The sequence below is a fragment of the Numenius arquata genome, chromosome 28, assembly GCF_964106895.1.
Source record: "Numenius arquata chromosome 28, bNumArq3.hap1.1, whole genome shotgun sequence".
Lineage (NCBI taxonomy): Eukaryota > Metazoa > Chordata > Aves > Charadriiformes > Scolopacidae > Numenius > Numenius arquata.
This window is the reverse complement of record NC_133603.1, coordinates 2507981-2521228: the sequence shown is the minus strand read 5'-3', so window position 1 is coordinate 2521228 and position 13248 is coordinate 2507981. Positions and strand designations below refer to the sequence as shown.

The following is a 13248-nucleotide window of genomic DNA, read 5'->3' as shown; positions in this document are numbered from 1 at the left end:
CATGGGATTGGGGATGGGGGGGGGGTACACACCGGGAAAAGGGGGTTCCGGGGAGGGGTGGGTGCAGCCGGGGAATGTCGGGGGGGGGGGGGGGGGGGGGGGGTTGAACCGGAGGCGGGGGCCGCTAGAGGGCCCTGGCTGGTGCTGGAGGAGGAGGAGGAGGAGGAGGAGGAGGAGGAGGAGGGCGGCCGCCGCTCTCACTGTATCCGGGTCACACCGGGAGCCGCCTCCACCGGGACCGGTGCTCGGCGAGGAGAGTCCCCGGAGCCCCGGGGGGGAGCCCCGGGAACCCGGGCTGTGCCCCCCCCTCCCCTCCCCCCGCTCCTTCCCCGCCGCAGGTAACTGGGGATCCCCCCCCCCCCCCCGTAACATCCCCCCCCATCACCACCACCTCGCTGGGTGCCCCAAATCCCTCAGGGGTGGAGGGGGGGGGGTCGTGTGTCCTGGGAGGGGGGAGATGGGGGTGCAGCGGGGGCAGGATGTGGGTACCCCGAAGAGTGGGGCGAGCATCGCCTGGGCACCCACAAAGTGGGGTGCATCCCCCGGGGCATCCTAAAGAGTGGTTGAGCATCCCCTGGGCACCCCAAAAAGTGGGGTGCATCCTCTGGGTACCCCAAAAATCAGGGTGCATCCTGGGGGCACCCTAAAGAGTGGTGAGAAGCCCCTGAGCACCCCAAAAAGTGGGGTGCATCCACTGGGTACCCCAAAGAGGGGACAAGCATCCCCTGGGCACCCCAAAGAGTGGGGGTGCATCCCATGGGCTCCCCAAAAAGCTGGTAACTGGGGTTCACACCTCGCTGGGTGCCCCAAATTCTCCAGGGGTGTGGTGGGGGGTGTCCCGGGGGGGGGGGGGGGGGATGGGGGTGCAGCAGTGGGAGGATCTGGGTACTCCAAAGAGTGGGGTGAGCATTGCCTGGGCACCCCAAAGATTGGGGCAAGCACCCCAAAGAGTGGGGGTTCAGCTCCTGAGCACCCCAAAAATACAGATGAGCTCCCCCTGGGCATCCCCTAAGGTGGATGAGCAGCCCCTGAGCACCCCAAAAAATGGGGCAAGCGCCTCTTGGGCATCCCAAAAATCAGGGCGTATCCCCTGGGCACCCCAGAGAGGGAGCACCCAAATCTGGGGGTGGGGGGGGGAGGGAGCTGGGCACCCCAAAAAGCAGGCACACGTTAGCACAAGGCATGCAGCTGCCCTGGGTATCAGGGTGCACAACCCTGGAAAATTTGGGGAGCAAAGGGGGGAGACTCACACAGAGACCCCCTCCCTCCTCTTTTCCCCCAGCCCCTCCTAGAGAAAAGGAGGGGGGGGGATATTGGGGTGCTAATGGGGATGGGGGGGTGTCTCTGGCCATTGCAGGGGCTGGACGTTTGTTTGTAGGGTGACGCTGCCCCCCCACAGGATTCCCTCCCCGTCCCCCCCATTTTTGGGGGCAACGATGCAGGAGAACTACGAGAACGTTATTTCCTTGGGTAAGGGCCCCCCCCCCGGGATGTCCCAGTCTGGGGGGGGGGGGTGTGTGTGTGTGGAAATGGGTCAATTTGGGGGTCCCTAGCACCGCTGTCGCCCCGTGTAGAGTGGGTTTGTGTCGTCCCCCTCCCCCCCATGTCACACTGCCACGATTTGGGGGGGACAAAAGCATCCCAGGGTGGGCTTGGGGGGGGACACGGGGGGGGGGGGGAAGGGTACCCCAATGCTGCCTCAGTGAATTGGAGCTGGTGGGAGCACGTTTTGCCCAAACGTGGAACATTTCACCCCAAAACCAGGTGTTTGGGGGTGGGGGGGTGGAATTGGGGGTGACGGAGCCCCTCCCCGGGGCGTCTGGGCAGCTGAGGACCATCCTTCTTCCCGGCAGCCGAGGAGATCGCCATCAGTTGGCCGCGCATCACCGCCTTCGCCGAGTCCCACCGCAGGCGGGGGCTGGCCTCGGGTAAGTCGGGGGACGCGGGGGGGGGGGACCCCAAATTTGGGTCAATTCCTCAGGGTTTGGGGGGAACCCCCAAATTGGGCTGAATTCCTTTGGGTTTGGGGAATTCCCCAAATTTGGGTCAATCGGGGACCTCCCAAACTTGGGTGAAATCCTTGAGATTTTTGGGGGGACCCTTCCCAAATTGGGGTGAATTCCTTTGGGTTTTGGGGACCCCCCCCCTCAATTTGGATTTATTCCTTAGGTTTGGGGGATCCCCCAAATTTTGGGTCAATTCCTTAGTTTTTTTGCGGACCTCCAAATTTAGGTGAATTCCGTAGGTTTTAGAGCCACCTCCAAATTTGGATGAATTCCTTAGGTTTCTCGCGACCCCCCAAATTGGGTGAATTCCTTTGGTTTTGGGGACCCCCCCAAATTTGGGTGAATCCCTTAGGTTTTGGGGGATGAACTGGGGTGAACTGGAGACCTCCCAAACTTGGGTGAATTCCTTGGGATCTTTGTGGGAACCCCCCCAAATTTAGGTGAATTCCTTAGGTTTTGGTGATCCCTCAAAATTGGGCTGAATTCCCTTGGATTTTGGGGATTCCCCAAATTTGGGTGAATTGGGGACCTCCTAAACTTGGCTGATTTCCTTGGGTTTTTGGCGACCCCCCAAATTTGGCTGAATTCCTTAGGTTTTGGGGGTTCCACAAATTTGGATCAATTCCTTAGGGTTTTTGGGGAGCCCTGAATTTGGGGGATTTCCTTAGGTTTTGGAGACCTCCACATTTGGGTGAATTCCCTAGATTTTGGGGATTTCCTGAATTTGAGTGAATCCCTTAGTTTTTCAGGGGAATCCCCAAATTGGGATGAACTGGAGACCTCCCAAATTTGGGTGAATCCCTTAGGTTTTAAGGTCTCCCCAAATTTAGGTGAATTGGGGACCTCCCAAACTTGGCTGAATACCTTGGAATTTTTTGGGGGGACCCTCCAAAATTGGGGTGAATCCCTTGGTTTTTGGGGTGGGCTCTCACAGTGGTTTTTCCAGGCGTGGAAGCGGAGGGGGAGCAGGGTCAACCGGAGCCCACCCAGATCCAGCCCTCGGCGGGGGCCGGCTCCAGCGATGGGGGGGTGAACCCCGACTTACGGCGCCAGTTGGGGCTGATCCTGCAGACAGCCGGCAGGACCCAGGTGGAGAAGATGCTGCGGGAGCTGGTGCGGGAGCAGGGACAGGGTGGGAAACGCCGGAATCGCAAGAAAACCCCCAAGGATGGAGGTAATTTTGGGGGGGAACCTCTCAAAACCATCTCCAAGACCCTTCATGAGACCCATCCATCTTGGGACCATCCCGTGGGAAATGGGGTGGGGGCAGGTTTGGGGGTTCGTTGCTTTGGGGCTTCACCTGGGGCCACCTCTCCAGCCTGTCCAGGTCCCTCTGGGTGGTTCCCATCCCTCTGGGGTATCAACCACCCCACTCAGCTTGGGGTCACCCCCAAACTTCCTGATGTGGTCCTTGATCCCACCATCTATGTGGTTAATGAAGATATGGAACAGTAGTGGTCCCAGTATGGACTCCTGAGGGACACCACTCCTCAGTGGTCTCCATCTGGACAAGGAGCTGTTGACCATGACTCTCTTGATGCCACCATCCCCCCAGTTCCTCATTCACCAAATGGTCCATCCATCAACTCCATCCAACTAAGGAGGATGTTGTGGAGGACCATGTGGAAGGGATGATGGTGGCACGTCGTTGATGAAGATATGGAACAGTACTGGTCCCCGTATGGACCCTTGAGGGACACCACTCATCACTGATCTCCACCCAGACGTTGAAGCGTTGACTACGACTCTCTGGATGCCACCATCCATCCAGTTCCTCGTCCACCAAATGGTCCTTCCAACTGAAGAGGATGTGGAGGACCATGTCAAAGGGATGATGGTGGCACATGTCCTCAGTGAAGACATGGAACACGACTGGTTCCCGGTATTGATCCCTAAGAAGACCTCATGGTCTCTATTTAGATGTTGAACCGTTGATCAGGACTCTCTGATGCCACCATCCACCCAGTTCCTCATCCACCAAATGGTCCATCCATCAACTCCGTATCTCTCCAACTTAGAGAGAAGGATGTTGGGGGGGGGGGGACCACGTCAAAGGCCCTCCAGAAGCCCACCCAGATGCCATTTTTCCCAACTTAGGGGGGGTTGTGCTGGGAGAAGCTCATGGTTTCATCCCACGGTGCAGGTGCCGGCGCCGGCAGCGGGACGGAGGAGGATGTGGCACCGCAGGACGGGGAGGAGACGGCGCTGGAGGACGCCGATGAGCAGCAAAGCGGGGGGCAGGTGGATGACCCCCCCGTCACCGGTAAAGGGGGCAAGAAGGGGGGGGCGGCCTCATCCCGGGGCGGTTGTGCCGAGTGCGGGCGGCGGAACCGCTCGCAGAGCCCGGCCAAACCCCGGCGCTGCTCCGAGTGCGGGCGACGCTGTCGCCAAGCGGGTTCCCGGCAAGCGGAGCGGGGCGGGGAGAAGCCCCACCGCTGCGGCGACTGCGGCAAAGGCTTCAGCCGTGGCTCCAACCTGGCCCAGCACCGGCGCATCCACACCGGGGAGCGGCCCCACCGCTGCGGCGACTGCGGCAAGGGCTTCATCCAACGCTCCGACCTGGAGCGGCACCGGCGCGTCCACACCGGGGAACGACCCTACCCCTGCGGCGACTGCGGCAAACGCTTCAGCGTCAGCTCCCACCTCGACCGGCACCGCCGCACCCACGCCGGGGGTCCCGGGCCGCCCGCCCAACCCCGCGCCCGTCCTCGACCGCCGCCACCGCCGGCGGCGGAGGCTCCGGCGGCGGCTCCTCACCGGTGCCCGGAGTGCGGGAAGAGCTTCGCCCAACGTTCCGCCTTGGCCAAACACCGCAAGACCCACAGCGGGGAACGGCCCCACCGCTGCGGCGACTGCGGCAAGAGCTTCAGCCGCGGCTCCAACCTCACCCAGCACCGGCGCATCCACACCGGGGAGCGGCCCTTCGCCTGCGGCGACTGCGGCAAGGGCTTCATCCAACGCTCCGACCTGGAGCGGCACCAGCGGGTCCACACCGGGGAGCGGCCCTACACCTGCGCCGAGTGCGGGAAGAGCTTCAGCGTCAGCTCCCACCTCGACCGGCACCAGAAGATCCACGCGGCCGAACGGGCCTCCTACCGCTGCCCCGAACATCTCGCCGGCTTCTTGGCCGCCCACCAGCACGGCCGCCTCTTCCAGTGCTCCCAGTGCGGGCGGTGCTTCGGCCAAGGCGCCGCTTTGCTCAAGCATCAACGGGCCCACGGCAGCGGGGCAGGCGTGGGGCAGCCCCCCAAGTGCCCGGATTGTGGGAAGAACCGGGGGGGCGCCGTGGGGTTACGGCCCCGCGCTCAACAGTGTCTGGACTGCGGGAGGGAAGCGGACGCCGGCGGCGGGGAAACGGCACCGGCAGCGGCGGCATCGGCGCCGCCGGAGAAACCCTACAAGTGCGGGGAGTGCGGGAAGGGGTTCGGGCAACGCTCGGCGCTGGTGAAACACCGGCGGATCCACACCGGGGAGAAGCCCTACGCCTGCGGGGACTGCGGGAAGGGCTTCATCCAGAAGTCGGACCTGACCATCCACCGGCGGATGCACACCGGGGAGAAGCCCTACCGCTGCGGGGAGTGCGGGAAGTGCTTCAGCGTCTCCTCCAACCTCATCACCCACCAGCGCACCCACCTCGGGGAGAAACCCTACCAGTGCCCCGAGTGCGGCAAGAGCTTCATCCAACGCTCCGAGCTCACCATCCACCAGCGCGTCCACACCGGGGAGAAGCCCTACAAGTGCCCCGAGTGCGGCAAGTGCTTCAGCCGCAGCTCCCACCTCAACCGCCACCAGCGCACCCACGCCGGGGACAAGCCCAAAGCCACCGCTGCTGCCGCCGCCGCCGCCACCAACCCCTCCGGTGGCTTCTCCGGCGCCGCCTTCTCCCCGCCGTTGGGCGGCTCGGCGGCCCCCATCCCCTCGCTGCCCTCCTTCCCCGCCTCCCCCTCGCCCCTGCCCATCCCGTCCCTCTCCAGCCCCCCCCTGGACCTGCCCTGGGCCCTCTCCTTCCCTGCCCGCGCCTTCCCCCACCCCTCCTTCCCCTCGGCCCCCACCTCGGGGGCCCAGACCCCCTCCCTCATCAACTGAGCGGGGCCCGGCCCCGGCCGCGGCTCCAGCCTCCTCCCGACCTCCCAACACCCAACTGGGGTTGGTTGACCTCAAAGACCCACCACTGGGGGGCTTGTTCCTGCCCGGAGCCAATCAGTCTTGGTGGCTAATTAATGATCTAATTAGGGGATGAGGGACACTCGCTGTGGCCACCAGCTCCATCCTTCTCCCAGCCGCTCGCCCAACACCCAACTGGTGTTGGTTGACCTCAAAGACCCATCGTTGGGGGACATGTTTCCACCCAGAGCCATTCAGCCTTGATGGCTAATTACTGGGCTAATTAGTGATCTAATTAGGGGATGAGGGATCCTCGCTGGGGCCACCAGCTCCATCCTTCTCCCAGCCTCCCCAGCCACTCGCCCAACACCCAACTGGTGTTGGTTGACCTCAAAGACCCATCGTTGGGGGACATGTTTCCACCCAGAGCCATTCAGCCTTGATGGCTAATTACTGGGCTAATTAGTGATCTAATTAGGGGATGAGGGATCCTCACTGGGGCCACCAGCTCCATCCTTCTCCCAGCCGCCCCAGCCACTCGCCCAACACCCAACTGGGGTTGGTTGACCTCAAAGACCCATCATTGGGGGACATGTTTCCACCCAGAGCCATTCAGCCTTGATGGCTAATTACTGGGCTAATTAGTGATCTAATTAGGGGATGAGGGATCCTCGCTGTGGCCACCAGCTCCAGCCTCTTCCCAACCTCCCCAACTGCTCGGCCAACACCCAACCGGGGTTGGTTGACCTCAAAGACTCATTGCTGGGGGGCTTGTTCCTGCCTGTTGATCCTTCATGGCTAATTAATGATCTAATTAGGTGTAGGATCCCCTAATTAGGGGATGAGGGACCCTGGCTGTGGCCACCAGAAGATGGATCCTTCTCCCAACCTCCCCAGCTGCTCGCCCAACACCCAACCGGGGTTGACCTCAACGATCCATCATTCAGGAGCTTGTTCCTGCCCAGAGCAATTAAGCCTTGTTGGCTAATTAATGGCCTTGCTAATTAGGGGATGGGGAATTCCCCCTCATGCCACAGCTCCATCCTTCCCCCAACCTCCCCAGTCACTCACCCAACGTCCAAACTGGGGTTGACCTCAAAGACCCATCACTGGGGGGGGGCTCCTTCCTGCCCAGCCCCCCCCAGCCTTGGCAGCTAATTAATGATCTAATTAGGGGATAGCCCCCCCCTCCTTTTTACATTTTTAACCCTTTTAACCAAATTACCCCCTAATTAGGATGAATTTTAATGATATTCCCCCCCCCCCATTTTAAATTGACCAAAAATTTACCAAGTTTGTCCTAAAGCAGGAACTGAGAAAAAAATGAGGCAAAAAAGGGTTTTTTCCCCTATTTTCTGCTAATTTTGCTCTTTTTTGGGGCAGATTTCTTTTGGGGGGGGGGGGGGGGAGGGAGGGGCAGGGGGGGCAAGTCCCATCTGGGATTTTTTTTTTTACTGCTGTTACATGTCTTTGTTGTGGGTTCTCAGCAGCGATGTCACGCCCCCCCCCCCCCCCCCAAGTGCCATTTTGGGGGGAAAACCCCTAGATTTGTGGAAAAAAAAAAAATCCAGATTTGGGTAAAAAACCCCCTAGATTTGGGGAAAAAAAAGCCCAGATTTGGGTCACTGGCACTGCCAAGCTTGTGTTTTGAAGGAAAGACTTTATTAAACTGGGTTTGCCCACCCTCCCCCCCCCGCCCCCCAACCGGGAGCAAAATCGAGCTGGTTTCAGCTTTTTTTTAAAAAAAAAAAAATACTTGTTTTTGTTGGTTTTGTTACTTTTGTGACTTTGTATTTCAGCCTCGCCTCCGAGAGGGTTCAATAAACAAATGAAAAGTGAGGTTTTTTTCTACCCAAAACGGGGTGGGGTTTAATTCCCGGCATCACGGAGACGCCCCCAAAAATGTGGGGCTCCCTCCCTCTCTCCCCCCAAACCTGGAAATTGGGGTAGAAAACCTGGAAAACCTTATTTTCGATGGGTGCAGGCAGCGGGGGAGGGGGGAAGAGGGGGATTTTTGGGGGGGGGGGTTTCACACCCCCCAATGAAAACCCAGCAACGCATCTTAAATATTATTAAATATGAAATTATTAATTATTAAATATCCCCCCGGAATCAGCTTAAATAACCCCAAATTAAATAAATAATAAATAACAGCACAATAAATATAAATACAAAGACAATAAATAAATACTGGGGGGAGGGGAATGAGGTGAGCAGCCCCGAGGTCGGGTGAGGGGCACCCATAGGTGCAAGGGGCAGCCCCTGGGGTGAGGTAGGGGGTACCCACGGGTGCCAAATGCCTTCTAAAGTGCACGGCCAGGGGGGCACCCATGGGTGCTGGGCACCCTCACAGCCCTGAGGCCAGGGTGATGGGCCCCACAGCACCCATGGGGCTGAGGTGAGGGGCACCCATGGGTGCTGGGCACCCTCACAGCCCTGAGGCCAGGGTGATGGGCCCCACAGCACCTATAGGGCTGAGGTGAGGGGCACCCATGGGTGCTGGGTGTATGTCACAGCCCTGAGGCCAGGGTGATGGGCCCCACAGTACCCATGGGGCTGAGGTGAGGGGCACCCATGGGTGCTGGGCACCCTCACAGCCCTGAGGCCAGGGTGATGGGCCCCACAGCGCCTATAGGGCTGAGGTGAGGGGCACCCATGGGTGCTGGGTGTATGTCACAGCCCTGAGGCCAGGGTGATGGGCCCCACAGCGTCCATGGGGCTGAGGTGAGGGGCACCCATGGGTGCTGGGCACCATCACAGCCCTGAGGCCAGGGTGACGGGCCCCATAGCAGCCCCAGGGCACCCATGGGTGCGTGGTGCCACCCTGTGACCACCGCCACAGGCACAGATACCAGTCCAGCAGGTCGGGCGCAGCCCCGAGGCCGCGGCGATGGGCACAGCGGGGTGCCAGGTGCCACCCCGAGGCAGCAGTGACAGTCTTAGGTGCCACCCTGAGAGCAGGGCGAGGGTCCCGAGTGCTCCTCAGCGGGCAGCGCCTCCGGCTGTGTGGTTGTGGGGCCGCAGGGCGGGTGACAGCAGCAGACGGGGGCAGGAGGCACCCACGGGTGTCCCCACCAGTGTCCCATTGGGTGTCCATGTTGTCCCAGCAATCCTAAGCAGCGCTCCCTCTCCGGGCGGGGATGTCACAGTCGGTGTCGAGGGTGTTTGGGGTGTCACCGTGGGTGCCTGGGGTGTCACCACGGCGGTGGCGGCCACTTCGGGTGTCACGTCCCCCGGCGCGCTGTAAATCTGGGCGCTCACCACGGCCAGGAGCAGCACCAGGAGCCGCTTCGCCGCGCTCGGCTCCTCCGTGGGGGGCGGCCGCCGCACCTGGGGGGGCAACAAAGTGGGGTAAGAACTGACCTGCCTGGGGCAAATACAGCCCTGGGGCAAATAACACCTCCCTGGGGGCAAGTAACTCCCCCTGATCAGGCTTAGGGAACCCATCCAAGGGCAACCCCCCTCGACCCTGCTTAGCTTCCAGAGGGGTAACTGGGGTAACTGCCCCCCCCCCGGGGCAAATAACTCCCCTCCCTGGGCAAATACACCCTCCTGGGACAAATGACCCTCCCCCTGGGGCAAATGACTTCTCATACCCCCCCACTCGGGCAAATAACTCCCCCCGATCAGGCTCAGGGAACCCATCCAAGGGAAAACCCCCTTGACCCTGCTTAGCTTCCGGATGAGTAAATGGGGTAATTGCCCCCCCCCTCCACCCCCGGGGCAAATAATACCTCCCTTAAAGTAAACACACACCCCCAGCGCAAATAACCCCCACCCCTGGGGCAAATATTCCCCTGATCAAGTTTAAGGAACCCATCCAAGGGTAACCCTCCACCCCCCCCGACCCTGCTTAGCTTCTGGAAGAGTAATTGGGTAATTGCCCACCCCCACACCCCCCCCGGGGCAAATAACTCCCCCTTGTGGTAAACACCCCCCCGGGGCAAGTAACTCCCCCTGATCAGGCTTAGGGAACCCATCCAAGGTCAACCCCCCCCCGACCCTGCTTAGCTTCCGGAAGGGTAATTTGTGTAATTACCCCCCAGGGTAAATAACCACACCCGGGAGGGGGCAAACACTGCCCCGGGGGGGGTGTGTGTGTGTGAATTCACCCCCAGGCCCCTCTCCCGGATGCCTGGGTCCGTCCCCCCCCCCGGGGCACCAGGTGGGGGTGAGTCAGGCAGGAGGCGGGGGGAGGGAAATGACTCACCCCCCCTACACCTTCGGGAAATGGGCCTCATCCTGCCCCCCCCCGCTCAAGGGACCCAGGAATCCAGGGAGGGGACCCCCCCCCCCACACACCTCCCCCCCCCCCCCCCAAAAACGGCGTTCCCTACTCACAGCGGGCGGGTAAAGGACGCGGCGGTGCCGGCGGCGGGGCCTGGGGGGGCCGCTGGGCCCCACCAGGGGCTCGAAGGTGAAGTGCTGGGGTGGGGAGGGGGTGACCCCAGCGGGGAACCCCCCGGGGTGTCCCCAACCCCGCCCGGGACACGTCGCTGCCGCCGCCGCCACGTTCATGGTCATCTCGCAATATGGCGGCGGCAGGCGACGGCGGCGCTTTTATAGGGGCCTCCACGCTCCGCCCACCGGCGGCTCCCATTGGCTGCGTGGCGCTGGCGGGCGTGGCATAGCCCGGAGGCCACGCCCACCCCTCCAGAGGTGTAGGGGGGCTATAGGGGGGTATACGGAGCAGTATAGGGGGTTATAGGGGGCTATAGGTGGCGTATGGGAGCCATAGGGGGATATAACGGTCTATAGGGGGCTAGAGGAGTTGTGTAGGGGGCCGGGGGGGGCATATAGGGGCTATAGGGGGGCTATAGGGGGCTACAGGGGTTGCATAGAGGGCTTTAGGGGGTGTATAGGGGATGTACTGGGGGCTACAGGGGTTGTGTGGGGAGGTATAGGGGGATGTAGTGAAGGATATAGGTGTATGGGGTGAAGAGGAGCTGTAGGGGACTATAGAGAGTGTATGAGGGGGGCTATAGGGGATGTACTGGGGGCTACAGGGGTTGCACAGGGGGGTATAGAGGGCTATAGAGGGTATATTGGTGGCTATAGGGGTTGTGTGGGGAGGTATAGGGGATGAAGGGGTGTATGGGGTGAAGAGGAGCTGTAGGGGACTATAGAGAGTGTACGAGGGGGGCTATAGGGGATGTACTGGGGGCTATAGGGGTTGCATGGAGGGGTATAGGGGGCTATAGGTGGAGTATGGGGTGATAGGGAGCTGTAGGAGACTATAGAGAGTATATGGGGGAGCTATAGGGGGTGTATTGGGGTCTCTAAGGGTTGCATGGAGGGGTATAGGGAGCTATAGGGAGTGTATGGGTGGCTATAGGGGGCTGTAGAGGGTATACAGAGGTCTATAGGGGTCTTTAGGGGAGGTCTATACTGTCTTTAAGGCTTGTGTAGGGGCCATATATGGGTGCACGGGTGTCTAGAGGAGCCCCCAGAGGCTGCAGAAGGGGTTCAGGAGGGTTATAGGGGTGTATGGGGACGTATAGGGCTCTATGGGTGCGTATAGGGATGTATAGAGGGGTATATGCAAGTATAGGGGTCTGGGTTGTGTGTGTGTAAATGAATATAGGAGGTGTATGGAGGGTATAGGGGAGCTTGGGGGCGTAGAGGGGGTATATAGGGGCAATACCGGGAGGTAAAGGCACATATAGGGGTCTATAGGGATTTATAGGGGCATATATAGGGGCATATATGACTATATAGGGGCTGTATAGCGATGGGGGGGCATAAAGAGGGGTTCACTGTGCCTCGACCTCCGGCCCACCCCCCATCACCCCCCACATCCCTTATAGCTCCCCCCAACACCCCTCATAGCCCCCCCCTGCCCCTATAGCCCCTATAGCTTTCTGCCCCCCCCCCCTACACGAGTGTCACGCAATGGATTTTCCCAAATTGCACAACCCGGCTCCTTCGGGGAAGACCGGACGCTTGGGTCCGCTTTGAGGGGGGGGGGGTGTGTATGTCCTATAGCTTGAGGGGGGGGACCCCCAGAGTCCCCTTTGGGGGGGAACTATAGGGTACCTGGGTCCCCCTGGGGGTGCCTGGACGCCTGGGTCCCCTATAGAATGCAGGGTGGGGGATGGGCAGCTGCCCGGAGGCCTGGGTTCCTAAGCTCTGAGTCATGGGGGGGGGGGGGGGGGGGGAAGGGGGGAGGGTGTTTGCGTCATTCTCCCGTTTTTCCACTCCCTGAAGGGGAGGGGGGATGGGCAGAGAGGACCCAGGTGTCCGGGGACCCCACTTTATGCCACCACCCCCCCCCCCACTAAGGGACCCATCCTGCCCTCCCAGGGGACACAAGCGTCCGGACACCCCATGGGAGGAGGGAAAGTGGGGGGCAGGGGTCTGGGGTGACACCGGGTGTCATCGGCTCCCAACCTTTCCAGTAATCACCCGCTTCACTGAACTGGGAAAATCCCGGAGGCCCGGACGCCTGGGTCCCTTCCAAACCCTGGGGGTGGTGTGTGTGGGTGTCTCATGCGTCACAGGATGAGGGTGGGGGCACCCCCGGATGCCTGGGTTCACTGCGGCCAACACAAGGTCACCCTGATGTCCTCCAGGGGGGACCCAGGCGTTCAGGCACCCCGAGAAGGGATCCAGGTGTCCGGGCACCCCAGGGGAGACCCAGGCGTTCGGGCACCCCAAGGGGGGGACCCAGGTATTTCAGCACCCCCAAAGGGGACCCAGGCATCTGGGCACCTCAAGGGTGGACCCAGGCGTCCGGGCACCCATGGGGGGACCCAGGTATTGAAGAATGCCAGTGGGGGTCCCAGGCATCCGGGTACCCCAGGGGGAAACCCAGGTGTTCAGGTACCCAAGGAGGGGGACCCAGGCATCTAGGCACCCCAGGAGGGGACCCAGGCGTCCAGGCACCCCCAGAAAGGACCCAGGCATCTGGGCACCCCAAGGGTGGACCCAGGCTTTTGGGTACCCCAAGGGGGAACCAGGCATCTGGGCACTCCAGGTGGGGACCCAGGCATCCGGTCACCTACAGAGGGGGACCCAGGCATCCGGGCACCCTAGAGGGGGACCCAGGTGTTTGGACACCCCCGGAGGGGACTCAGGCATCCAGGCACCCAAGGAGGGGCACCCGGGCATCTAAGCACCCCAGGAGGGGACCCAGGTG

At 61.3% G+C, this 13248-nt stretch overlaps 1 protein-coding gene across 1 annotated transcript in view; it reads left to right on the top strand.

Annotated features, from left to right (window-relative positions):
* The window catches only part of LOC141476119 (uncharacterized), a 24123-nt gene extending 16765 nt beyond the window's left edge, over positions 1-7358 (top strand). The window contains exons 4-9 of the mRNA XM_074164721.1: positions 1400-1470; positions 1854-1942; positions 2976-3180; positions 4150-5268; positions 5341-6002; positions 7347-7358. Coding sequence (XP_074020822.1) covers positions 1400-1470; positions 1854-1942; positions 2976-3180; positions 4150-5268; positions 5341-6002; positions 7347-7358 — 2158 coding nt within the window. The remainder of the gene's footprint in view (positions 1-1399; positions 1471-1853; positions 1943-2975; positions 3181-4149; positions 5269-5340; positions 6003-7346) is intronic.
* The last annotated feature ends 5890 nt before the right edge of the window (positions 7359-13248 follow it).